The sequence below is a fragment of the Alosa pseudoharengus genome, unplaced genomic scaffold (assembly GCF_046254945.1).
Source record: "Alosa pseudoharengus isolate Yale_2024_CS ecotype anadromous, Long Island Sound unplaced genomic scaffold, YU_APseudo_1.1 YU_APseudo_1.1_scf_1, whole genome shotgun sequence".
Taxonomy (NCBI): domain Eukaryota; kingdom Metazoa; phylum Chordata; class Actinopteri; order Clupeiformes; family Clupeidae; genus Alosa; species Alosa pseudoharengus.
The window spans coordinates 10,265,200-10,278,593 of NW_027468564.1; the positions used below are offsets into that span (position 1 = coordinate 10,265,200).

A 13,394-nucleotide genomic window follows, 5' to 3' on the forward strand; every position below is an offset into this window, starting at 1 on the left:
ATTTTTGCAGTTTGAAGCAGTATCTTTGCAACAGGTTTTAAATTAATCTTTAAGACGACACATAGGCCTACATTAGCAAAGAGGAGAAACAATTTGATTCACAATGAAACGTTACATTTAGTTTACATGCAATGAATGGTTTTGGTTGTTGGTGGCGTTATTGCATCCCTTAATTACAATGCACAATTATTCCCTCGCGATTGACAGCTCCTGGAACTGCATTTTCATTTCAAAACATCGGCATCGTGACGTGAAATGCCACAAAAAGCGCCTTAGGATTGTTTGTGAATAGGTCTTAGCGAGTTAGGAGTCCTCTCGACTTATTTTAAGCTGTCCCAGACTTAGGTGCTACTTTTAAGGCTAAAATGCTTTGTGAATTACTTAGTCAAAAAAAATAGGAGTTCTAAAGTTACGAGGGACACACCCATTATAGAGTATTTCCTAAATTCGGCAGTTAGGAGCTACTTTTAGCCTGAACATTCTTTTTGAATACGGCCCTGGAAAAAATCCCATTGACGCCTGTCAAAGAACAGCTCAGTCTGGGTTCACCCCAGCTAGTAGTAGACTAGTGACTTAACATTATATTTAGTCGCTATAGTTAGCACAGTCTCTCCATCAGATACTCACCGTGCCTTTCTGCAGCACCTCACAGCTGGGAACAGTCTCCTGCGTCCCTCATCTGATGTGTTGTATTTCTTCAGGTCAATCTCTTCCAGCACATCCTCAGACATCAGAAGCATGTGGGCCAGTGCTGAACAGTGGGCAGGAGACAACTTCTGTTTGATGTTATTTGGTGATGACAAGTATGTCTGAATTTCTTTGTGCATGGAATCATCCTTCATTTCAAATAAGCAGTGGAAAAGATTGATGCATCGTTCAGGAGAGAGGCCTTCTCTGTTGAGCTCCTTCATGTACTGACATGTTTCCTTGATGCTATTTGAGCTGTTGTGTGTGCGGCTCAGTAGACCTTGCAGAAGTCGGTGATTGCTCTCCAGAGAAATTCCCATAAGGAAGCGAAGGAAGAGATCCAGGTGTCCGTTCTGGCTCTCTAAAGCCTTATCAACTGCACTCTTAAGTAAAACATGTAAGTTGTCTTTTAACTCTAGTGAGGATTTAAAAGAAAAGAAAAATGATGGATTGAGTTCATTTCTACACTTATCACTGATGAGGGATTTCAGAGCTTCAAGGTTCTTAGCCAAATACGAGTGAAACACAAACACAGCTGCCATAAACTCCTGGACACTAAGATGCACAAAGCAGTAGACCTTCTTCTGTTGAGATTCCACAGATTCTGTCTTGAAAATCTCAGTGCACATGCCAGAATACACTGAGGCTTCACTGACATCAATGCCACACTTTTTCAGGTCTTCCTCATAAAACATGAGGTTGCCATTCTCTAGACTCTTGAAAGCCAGTTCTGCCAGCTTCAGTAGTATTTTTTTCTGTGATCTCAAGAGCCTCTTCTTATCTGTTTCTTGTCTTTCTTGATATTTCTGATCCTTCCGAGTTGTCTGGATCAGCAAGAAGTGTATGAACATCTCAGTCAGAGTTTTTGGAATTTCTTGGGTGTTGTCCTGTCCAAGCATCTGCTGAAGTACAGTGGCTGCAATCCAACAGAAGACTGGAATGTGGCACATGATGTGGAGACTCCTGGATGCCTTTATGTGTGAGATGATTCTGTTGGCCTGACTCTCATCGCCGATTCTCTTCCTGAAGTATTCTTCCTTCTGTGGGTCACTGAAGCCTCGTACTTCTGTTACCTGGTTGATGTACTGAGCAGGAATCTGACTGACTGCTGCTGGTCGTGAGGTTATCCAGATGAGTGCAGAGGGAAACAGAGTTCCCTGAATGAGGCTCGCCATAAGAACATCCACTGATGATGTTTGTTTCCCATCAGACAACTTGCTGTTCTGTTCCAGATCCAGAGTCAACCGACTCTCATCCAAACCATCAAAGATGAACACAACCTGACAGTCTTTGTATCCCTCACCATCATTCAGCTCCTTCAGCTCAGGGTGGAAGTCCAGCAGGAGCCTGTGAAGACTGAACTGATCATCCCTGACTAAATTCAGCACGCGGAAAGAAAGGGGGAACATAAAATCTACATCCTGATTTGCTACCCCATCTGTCCAATCAAGAATGAACTTTTGCACTGAGACTGTTTTTCCAATTCCAGCAACTCCTTTGGTCATCACAGTTCTGATGGGACTCTCCTGTCCAGGTAAGGGCTTGAAGATGTTATTGCAGTTGATTGGTGTGTCTTCTGTGGATTGAGATCTGGATGCTGACTCTACCTGCCAAACCTCATGATCCTTATTCACCCCTTCACTCTCTCCCCCTGTGATGTAGAGCTCTGTGTAGATCTGATTGAGGGGTGTCTCAGCTCCTGGTTTGATGATGCCTTCAGATATGTTCTCAAACCTCCTCTTCAGACTGGCTTTGTGATTCTTTATAACTCTCCTCAGATCCTCATCTGTTAAAAAATGACAAAACAATTCATTAAAAGACATAATAGAAGTCAATAATAATAATAATAATAATAAATAAAGTAAAAAAATTTTTTTTAAAATACTGAAATTATTCATATTCATTCATTATTCATTATTCACATGAACTCACTGCAAATATCCACACGCACTAATAAATAATAAATAAATACATAAATAGCAATATCTGCAATTGTTCAGTCTTATATTATCAATTTACTTTTCAGAAAACCAGATAAAATCAATACAAAAATAATAAAAAGCCAAAATGTCTACTCACCTAGTTCCCTCTTTCTGCCTGGTGTATGTTCAGTGTGCAGATGTCTTTTGCTGTTGATCAGGCCTGTGTGTTCACCCTCTGTGCTCATATCTGTGTGTTCATTCGGAGGAGACCTTAGAGGAGGTTGGGATCTGCGTCTCTTTCCACACTGGGGACAGGCTTGGTCTCCTGGTAGTCCAGGCTGCTCCCAGTAGCTGCTGATGCACTGCCTGCAGAAACTGTGTCCACAGGTGGTAATGACTGGGTCCCTCAGTACCTGCTCACACACTCCACACCTGGACTGATTCTGGGTGAGATCAGCACTTAATCTGCAAAAACATCAGACAAAGAACACTTGGACAAATTGCTCCTCAGACAATGATTAAAATGTGTAATATGCATTATTCTATTCTATTCTGAAAACAAATACAAGTCCAGATTCACAGATTTAAAGGATCCATTCCATAAATTGACTTCGCAGAGAGTCTGGCCTAGATCCATAGGCATTCGTTTATTTCCGGGTGGGAGGGCACAGTTTGAGGTTTAAAATCATTGGAGCTCCTTTGAACCAATCACTAACAACCGGCGTTTCTTCATACAGAGAAGTTTCTCTGCAGCACGCCCCCAACAAGCACGGGTGCATCTTATCAGCAAACAATCACACGTTTCATCTGCGTAACTCTCACCAAAATGCATCATATAGTGTTTTGTGAATGTACCCAAGTCAAACTTTCATAGAAATGCATAAGTACGTCCAAAGCGCCACTTTTAAGCTTGTATGCGTTGTCGTTTTCGGGTGAAATGACCTTTTGAATGGGATTCGTATAGGGCTACTACTTATTTGATACAATCGCGTCAAAATCGCTATTTTTCAAATACTATGAAGGCTCGATACAACATGAAACTTTGATCGAAGTATCATCAGTGTCTCTACACATGAACTCGAGCATTGAGAACATTGTTGGTGTACACAGAGTTTACTAAAAGAGAGGTTTTGAACAACTCACTTGTTTTTTCTGCTCGCTGCCATTTTGCCATCTTGCAAGTGTGGCAAGTGGTAGGTTAGCTCTCAAATAGTAATGTCGACTACGCCATCTGAGGCCCTGCTCCTCAGAATATTCAATCAATTGGACTAACTTAGTACATGAAGCCCAACCAGGCAACACAGGTTCGTGGTCACAGAAAAGGAGAGGCGTGGTTCCAAAAATACACTCTGTCTTTATTAACAAATATTAAAAACATATAGGGAGTGAGTTCTCTCCAGACAGTCAGACTTTTTGCCACTAAGGCACTGACACAAACGGCCTACAAGGCCTGGACACACATGACACACACACATACACCAGAATGAGCTCAGAGTACTGGCTGCTACCCAGGCCTGGAGAGCATATCAGGGAGAGGGTCTACAGACACACCACACGTGAATATGTCAATAGCAAATACTCAAAATGCACCACAGCAGGAAAAGTGAAGGGACGCCACCACCTCGAGATAGTCCCCCACCCCAGTTGGCCTGCAGCTCCTGTCCGGCACGAGAGGAGAATCAAAGGAGCCAATACTCCTAATACGCACAATGCACAGTATATGCACAGTATAGGCAGGTGAACATCGTATCTTTATACAGTAGTTAAGGTCTACTGGACGAGAGCTTCCGTCGGTATACAGTTCTTCTCCCGTGTGAAAGTTTAAAATGTATACAAACATACAATAAACAAAACATGTAAAATCGACCATCACAACTTAGGTCAAAACAAAACAAAACAAAACAAAACAGCAGCAGCGTTCGGAACTTGAACCAAGATGCCTTGATATTGCCGCTCCTTGTGTTACCGCAAGCTCTGCAATCAGCTGAGGTCGGCTATGAGGCCCATGTTCAGCAGCCGACAGCAAATCCTAAAACCCCCAAAGTTTGTGTTAGCTATACTAGCCTACAACGTTTAGGAAACGTTACTACTCACGCAATGCCACGATAACCTACCAGGAATGTCACTGGATGCATGCACAGTGAGCAGGAGGCCAAAAGAGCACAAGGGATCCCGCGGTGAAGGCAGGAGTCAGGTGGACAACCAACAGTATGCAGCTGTGACGTCAGCCTTCAAATTAAAAGTTACAATTTAAGTAGCCACTTCCCTACGCTAATTGGCTCACCTCCGAATGCAAAGAGCCACTCGCAATGGCACTACTGGGTTAAGCAAGGGGCGTGGACCTTGTCCTGTTACACAAGGAAATCTTTCTTTTTAGTAGGCCTAAACTATGTGTACACGAACAATGTTCTTAATGCTCGAGTTCATATGTAGAGACACTGATGATGCTTCCATCAAAGTTTCAAGTTATGTCGAGCCTTCTTAGTGTTTGAAAAATAGCGATTTTGACCCGACCATGTAGCCTACTAAACTACAGTTTGACTCGGGTACGTTCGTAGCCTATTTCAAGTGACAAAATCTATGACTAAAGTTTAGCTGACGATATAACATCCTACTCCACTGTGACTTCATTCATGACACTCCTGTTAATAGGCTAAAGTATTACTTACATTTGCTCAAAGATTTCATAAGTATAAGTCATTTTCGCTCCCTACGCTGATGTATTCCAAGCGATCTGCTTCAGGGGCGGGGACGTAGTAATTGAAACACCATGCCTGGGTACGTAATCGCTCTCAGGGACGCCCACTGTTCGCTGGTTGGTCGGCAGCCCAACTGCCGAAGTAAACGAAAGCGGATCAACCTATTCCAGATGGAGTACTGTAGGGAAAATAAATCGACCGGAAGTACGTAGACAGGCCAAGGCCAGGCTAATCAAGAATCACTGTCCACTACAATCTATAATCTACAGTATAATCACAACCGACCAACACTATGCCCAGATTTTAAACCATTACAATTGTACTTCCACTAGGTGGTTACTGTAAGCCCAGTCTTTTTGGCCAATCTTTTGCATTTCTAAAGAATGCCTTTCACAGTCAATGTACATCTGTGTGGGGACTTGTTGCTCACTATTGTCTTAGCTGGCTATGGCCATGAGTTCCTGGCCCCCTGCCAAGCAAGGGGTAGTGTGGAAAACACTAATTATTTAGCCTATAGGGCGAAGGCGAAGGATAGGGGAGGGCGAAGTAAAAACACTTTTACAAATAACGAATCCCGATTACCACTCCGCTGCTGTCTGGGACTTTTGCTAAATGCATGAAATACAAGCCTTACAGTGAAAGACGAATAGGCTACCTTCTGATCCTATAATTAACAAAAGAAATGGTTTATTTTAACACAGAGGAGAAGGACGCATTTGGCGCTCGCTGTAGCCTTGCAAAAATTTGAGCGCTAGAATGTCCTAGTCGTATAGCCTAACAACAATAAAGCTATATTTTCTGCTAAAACATTAGGCTACCTATTACGTCCAATGTAGGCTATAGGCCTGCGAGACATGTAGGCTACAAAAAGACAATTAGGCTACACATTCACGTCACAGTCAGGAATTATTTGAATAAGAGGGTAGACTAATAAGTCTTTTATTTTACAAGACGGTAGACTAATACGTGATAACTGTTTGGTTGACAGCCTTTAAAGTAGGCTCAATTTCATTTTCAGGGAAAGGTTTTTTTATGTTTTAGCCTGTTACAGCAGGAATTAGTGACTGGCATGTGGGGGCGTGGCATCACGATGGTTGCTTTCCATCGTGATGCCTGTCAACCATCACGATGGACGATGATATCGTAGATCGGCACAACCCTAAGGTAATGTAATGTTTATTTTTTAAACAATGCGCCCAGAGGTGTGGCAATTAACAACCTAGGGAGTGGCCTGGCGCATTGTCTAAAAATCGCTCTTGTACACTACCTAAAACGCATTATGCCACTGACCAAGAGAAACCTGGTCAGAAGTATATGGCGAGTTGTTTATATGTTATTTTAAGAGTGCATTGTCAACAGTCATATTGGCGGGTGCACAACACACCGTCCTTCTGTCCTCCATGAACGCGCACCAACGCACATCCATGCAAAACATTAGAAATTACACGATTAGGCTACAATGGCAAACATAATTAGAATAAAGATATTACAAAATACATCTCACAATGCATTTGCAAATTGGTAATGACGGTTAAAAGTGTCGGTTACAACTATCGTGACAGTCTAATGCGCATCGTCACCTGCTCAAAAGCTTATTCAAATTTAGTAGGATGTCAAGTCCACATTGGGAGGGTTTTCGTTATCAAACATTGAGCGCATGGCGCAACAAGGTGTTCCTACATTTCTTAATCAGTAATGGGTGTGTTTGGGGCGTAACATCATTTAAACCAATGAGAATGACATCTGTCATTCCCTTTAACAGCGCAAAGCGCGATGTCAAAGAATGCATAGTTTTTTTGACATTCAACGGCGCATTTGAAGGAGGCTGCTTGTGAGACCGTATAGTAATTCCACTAAACCATGCTTTACTAAAACCTAGCATAGCCTTCACACATTTGCACTCGTCTATTATTTGAACTCATTGGCAAAATGAAACTAACTTCACCATGGTGTCAGTCAACGACAAGACAGTTATATGCAGTTACTTTCACTATTGACTGACAATGGGTTACCATCGAAAACATATGAATAAACATGACTGAATTAAATAACATTTTTCCTACAGAGGAGTTGCTTTTATCAAAAAATGCAAAAAAAAAAGAAATCTGACTAAACCTATATGACCGGCGCTTCGCTGCGCGGCGGTCATAATAATAATAACATTACCAATTAACGCTTCACCAAAGATCCTTGATTACTCCGCTTCAACCCTCTCTGGCTTCACCCTATCTGTCCATTGTTCACACATGCGATCAACAAGAGAACGGCCCAACGTACTTCTCATCCACGTGAGAAACGCTGTGGGCCTGCTCTCTCCTTTCAAGTGAGGATAGCCCGACGTGTCTCCATGTGGCGGATATAAATTTCTCTCCTTTCAGTGGCGACCCCTTTACGTGACCGTACGATGCAATGTATCTAAATTTCTGAATTTTGGTGAGTACATTTAAAACGTCTTGAAGATGTGTAGGCTATTAAAATGCGCACACATTATTGATGTTAACATTTCACCAAAAACATTCAGAAACTTTAGCTCTCTCCATTATGCGTAAAACGAACTTGAACAACTGTGGACATTTAGACAAAATGCTTTTTTTAGGTGCATGGGAAAAAAGATTGGATGGCCATGGCATACTACACAAGCTAGGAAGTAAAGGTATCACAATTGACTGCAGCGAAAATGAGATGATATGATCGGTGGATTCACACTGGAATGCGTAGGCCTAAGCTAAAACGAAAATGGCTTCAAATTATGTAAGGCCTTATATCTTTAATATTTAAAAAGAAAATGGAGGAAATTGAAAGACTTCGCAGTTCAGTGAAAATGTTGATGTGAAAGATGTTGCTGTTAACACAGATGAAATTTCTAACAACACTGATTTGCCAACGTCATGGCAAACTAGAATATGGGAGAAACTGATGTTTCTAAAGATGAGATTCCAGACAATGTCCTTGAGAAGCGCTGTGGGTCTGCTCTCTCCATAGATAGATAGATAGATAGATAGATGGATAGATAGATAGATAGTAGGGGTGTGAATCTCTCATGTAAAAGACGACACGATTCACATCTAGATACATGGGCACGATTCGATACAAGAAAAGATACATGTTCATAAAAAACAATTCAGTACGATTCGATGCGATTCGATGCAGTTCGATGCAGTTGAAGAATGGAAAGCATTCTGAAAGATTTTTTATCATTTGCTTAAGGTGCACATTAATTTTATATTATAAATTATCATGGTCATGTCAATTAGGCAAAAACAAATGTGTGAATATGATTATCTAAACTGAGGTTTGTATCATATACTGTATTGAAATGAAAAAAGAATAGTCTACATTTCAGCCAAACAAAGCAGCCAAATACAACATGAAAATACATTTTTATATACTTTATAGATTTTATAGAGTTATACCTGATTCTTTTCAAGGAGCTGTAGCCTATTGTTGACGTAAGACAATACCGAAAAAATAAATAAAACGGTGCTTAAGACAATCTTGGCCTTTTCTCATTGCCTACAACAAAATAGGCCTACATATCAATGAACTGGGCCTATTTTGTTCCAAGTCTGAGTGAATATGAACAAAATAATAATAATTTGTACATTGTTTAAGGAGCAAGGGCCAAATTATTCTTTAGCATTAAGGAAATCCCTTCATCAAACGTAAGGCTACTCTACAGACTATCGTTGCCGTTTAGGAATGCTATAGTAAGTGTTTAATTTCGCGCTGGATTTTGACAAACAAAAGAATAAAAACACCGACAGAGTGTGAGTTGTCACGTGCTTAAGTTGCGGTAGATGTATGGGTAATGAAGTCCTTTGACGACATTGGGCAATGAGTGTAGCCCAAAACGAACTTCATTACCCACAAATCCGTGCCATGTGTAGTTTCAAAACAGGAAGCGTGATGAACGCGCTGCTTGCAACGTAAATCAGAGTCTGAGCGAACAGAAAAGGTTATGAACCGATTTGTAACAAGTAAATCGATATAACGACCGGTTCATTTCAGTTTTATTCCGATACGAGGCTTCACATATCGATGTAGCCGTATCTTACGCGTTAAAAACGGATACGGATACGTATCGGTTAATCTTTACACCCCATAGATAGATAGATAGATACTTTATTGATCCCCAAGGGGAAATTCCTTTCAAGTGAAGATAGCCCGACGTGTCTCAATGTTGTATATTTCTCCTCCATTCAGGATAGGTAGGGTTAGGTTCTTTGACATGATAAAGCATTAAACACACTATATAAATTTCCCAGCTGTTACAAGGAGCCACAAGGTCTATGCATGTCAACCCTGAACTTTGCATGTGTAAAGATAACAAGCAATAGAACACTTCAGGAGAACTGAGGAAATCAGTTATTTGTGATCTTCTGCAATTACAGTGAGAAGATTATTTATTTCGTTTTTAAATGTCATTGGAGATCATCTGATAGAAGCCATGTTCATACTGTATGTAAACACAGTCATAGTTGAGAGTTGACATAGTTCTGTATATAAGGTGCTGTGTGTGTGTGTGTGTGTGTGTGTGTGTGTGTGTGTGTGTGTGTGTATGTAGAATTGCATGTGACTGACATGTCAACAGACTGATGACTACTCACATTAGACCTGATGGAACTGGTTCACTGCTGAAGGTGGGCATATTACCCTTGGACCGATCACTCTTCATGGACACACAGCTGGGCACAGGAGATGGAGGTCTGTGTGTCTGTGAGCTGGTTACATAAAGAGACACAAGAAACGGATTACAGTAACATCAACTCAAGTTCAACTTCTCAAGTTCAAGTTTCACTTTATTTATCCTTAGAAAAGGAAATGTAGTGTGCAGCAGGATGTCTGAAACACATGCACAGTAAAAGCACCACCAGATGCCAACAACATTGACAACACAGCACAGGACACACAACAACAATGGAGACACTCCGATGAGATTCCAGACAATGTCCTTGAGAAGCGCTGTGGGTCTGCTCTCTCCATAGATAGATAGATAGATAGATAGATAGATAGATAGATAGTAGGGGTGTGAATCTCTCATGTAAAAGACGACACGATTCACATCTAGATACATGGGCACGATTCGATACAAGAAAAGATACATGTTCATAAAAAACGATTCAGTACGATTCGATGCGATTCGATGCAGTTCGATGCAGTTGAAGAATGGAAAGCATTCTGAAAGATTTTTTATCATTTGCTTAAGGTGCACATTAATTTTATATTATAAATTATCATGGTCATGTCAATTAGGCAAAAACAAATGTGTGAATATGATTATCTAAACTGAGGTTTGTATCATATACTGTATTGAAATGAAAAAAGAATAGTCTACATTTCAGCCAAACAAAGCAGCCAAATACAACATGAAAATACATTTTTATATACTTTATAGATTTTATAGAGTTATACCTGATTCTTTTCAAGGAGCTGTAGCCTATTGTTGACGTAAGACAATACCGAAATAAAATAAAACGGTGCTTAAGACAATCTTGGCCTTTTCTCATTGCCTACAACAAAATAGGCCTACATATCAATGAACTGGGCCTATTTTGTTCCAAGTCTGAGTGAATATGAACAAAATAATAATAATTTGTACATTGTTTAAGGAGCAAGGGCCAAATTATTCTTTAGCATTAAGGAAATCCCTTCATCAAACGTAAGGCTACTCTACAGACTATCGTTGCCGTTTAGGAATGCTATAGTAAGTGTTTAATTTCGCGCTGGATTTTGACAAACAAAAGAATAAAAACACCGACAGAGTGTGAGTTGTCACGTGCTTAAGTTGCGGTAGATGTATGGGTAATGAAGTCCTTTGACGACATTGGGCAATGAGTGTAGCCCAAAACGAACTTCATTACCCACAAATCCGTGCCATGTGTAGTTTCAAAACAGGAAGCGTGATGAACGCGCTGCTTGCAACGTAAATCAGAGTCTGAGCGAACAGAAAAGGTTATGAACCGATTTGTAACAAGTAAATCGATATAACGACCGGTTCATTTCAGTTTTATTCCGATACGAGGCTTCACATATCGATGTAGCCGTATCTTACACGTTAAAAACGGATACGGATACGTATCGGTTAATCTTTACACCCCATAGATAGATAGATAGATACTTTATTGATCGATCCCCAAGGGGAAATTCCTTTCAAGTGAAGATAGCCTGACGTGTCTCAATGTTGTATATTTCTCCTCCATTCAGGATAGGTAGGGTTAGGTTCTTTGACATGATAAAGCATTAAACACACTATATAAATTTCCCAGCTGTTACAAGGAGCCACAAGGTCTATGCATGTCAACCCTGAACTTTGCATGTGTAAAGATAACAAGCAATAGAACACTTCAGGAGAACTGAGGAAATCAGTTATTTGTGATCTTCTGCAATTACAGTGAGAAGATTATTTATTTCGTTTTTAAATGTCATTGGAGATCATCTGATAGAAGCCATGTTCATACTGTATGTAAACACAGTCATAGTTGAGAGTTGACATAGTTCTGTATATAAGGTGCTGTGTGTGTGTGTGTGTGTGTGTGTGTGTGTGTGTGTGTGTGTGTGTGTGTATGTAGAATTGCATGTGACTGACATGTCAACAGACTGATGACTACTCACATTAGACCTGATGGAACTGGTTCACTGCTGAAGGTGGGCATATTACCCTTGGACCGATCACTCTTCATGGACACACAGCTGGGCACAGGAGATGGAGGTCTGTGTGTCTGTGAGCTGGTTACATAAAGAGACACAAGAAACGGATTACAGTAACATCAACTCAAGTTCAACTTCTCAAGTTCAAGTTTCACTTTATTTATCCTTAGAAAAGGAAATGTAGTGTGCAGCAGGATGTCTGAAACACATGCACAGTAAAAGCACCACCAGATGCCAACAACATTGACAACACAGCACAGGACACACAACAACAATGGAGACACTCCGATGAGATTCCAGACAATGTCCTTGAGAAGCGCTGTGGGTCTGCTCTCTCCATAGATAGATAGATAGATAGATAGATAGATAGATAGATAGTAGGGGTGTGAATCTCTCATGTAAAAGACGACACGATTCACATCTAGATACATGGGCACGATTCGATACAAGAAAAGATACATGTTCATAAAAAACGATTCAGTACGATTCGATGCGATTCGATGCAGTTCGATGCAGTTGAAGAATGGAAAGCATTCTGAAAGATTTTTTATCATTTGCTTAAGGTGCACATTAATTTTATATTATAAATTATCATGGTCATGTCAATTAGGCAAAAACAAATGTGTGAATATGATTATCTAAACTGAGGTTTGTATCATATACTGTATTGAAATGAAAAAAGAATAGTCTACATTTCAGCCAAACAAAGCAGCCAAATACAACATGAAAATACTTTTTTATATACTTTATAGATTTTATAGAGTTATACCTGATTGTTTTCAAGGAGCTGTAGCCTATTGTTGACGTAAGACAATACCGAAATAAAATAAAACGGTGCTTAAGACAATCTTGGCCTTTTCTCATTGCCTACAACAAAATAGGCCTACATATCAATGAACTGGGCCTATTTTGTTCCAAGTCTGAGTGAATATGAACAAAATAATAATAATTTGTACATTGTTTAAGGAGCAAGGGCCAAATTATTCTTTAGCATTAAGGAAATCCCTTCATCAAACGTAAGGCTACTCTATAGACTATCGTTGCCGTTTAGGAATGCTATAGTAAGTGTTTAATTTCGCGCTGGATTTTGACAAACAAAAGAATAAAAACACCGACAGAGTGTGAGTTGTCACGTGCTTAAGTTGCGGTAGATGTATGGGTAATGAAGTCCTTTGACGACATTGGGCAATGAGTGTAGCCCAAAACGAACTTCATTACCCACAAATCCGTGCCATGTGTAGTTTCAAAACAGGAAGCGTGATGAACGCGCTGCTTGCAACGTAAATCAGAGTCTGAGCGAACAGAAAAGGTTATGAACCGATTTGTAACAAGTAAATCTATATAACGACCGGTTCATTTCAGTTTTATTCCGATACGAGGCTTCACATATCGATGTAGCCGTATCTTACGCGTTAAAAACGGATACGGATACGTATCG

General features: G+C 40.4%; 1 protein-coding gene across 1 annotated transcript in view; it reads right to left on the minus strand.

Annotated features, from left to right (window-relative positions):
* Nucleotides 1–13,394, minus strand: part of LOC143116950 (uncharacterized) — a 99,013-nt gene that overhangs the window by 64,768 nt on the left and 20,851 nt on the right. Inside the window, exons 12-16 of the mRNA XM_076278360.1 lie at nt 11,921–12,034; nt 9,916–10,029; nt 2,767–3,074; nt 1,139–2,473; nt 628–1,084 (exon numbers count right to left, since the gene is read on the minus strand). Coding sequence (XP_076134475.1) covers nt 628–1,084; nt 1,139–2,473; nt 2,767–3,074; nt 9,916–10,029; nt 11,921–12,034 — 2,328 coding nt within the window. The remainder of the gene's footprint in view (nt 1–627; nt 1,085–1,138; nt 2,474–2,766; nt 3,075–9,915; nt 10,030–11,920; nt 12,035–13,394) is intronic.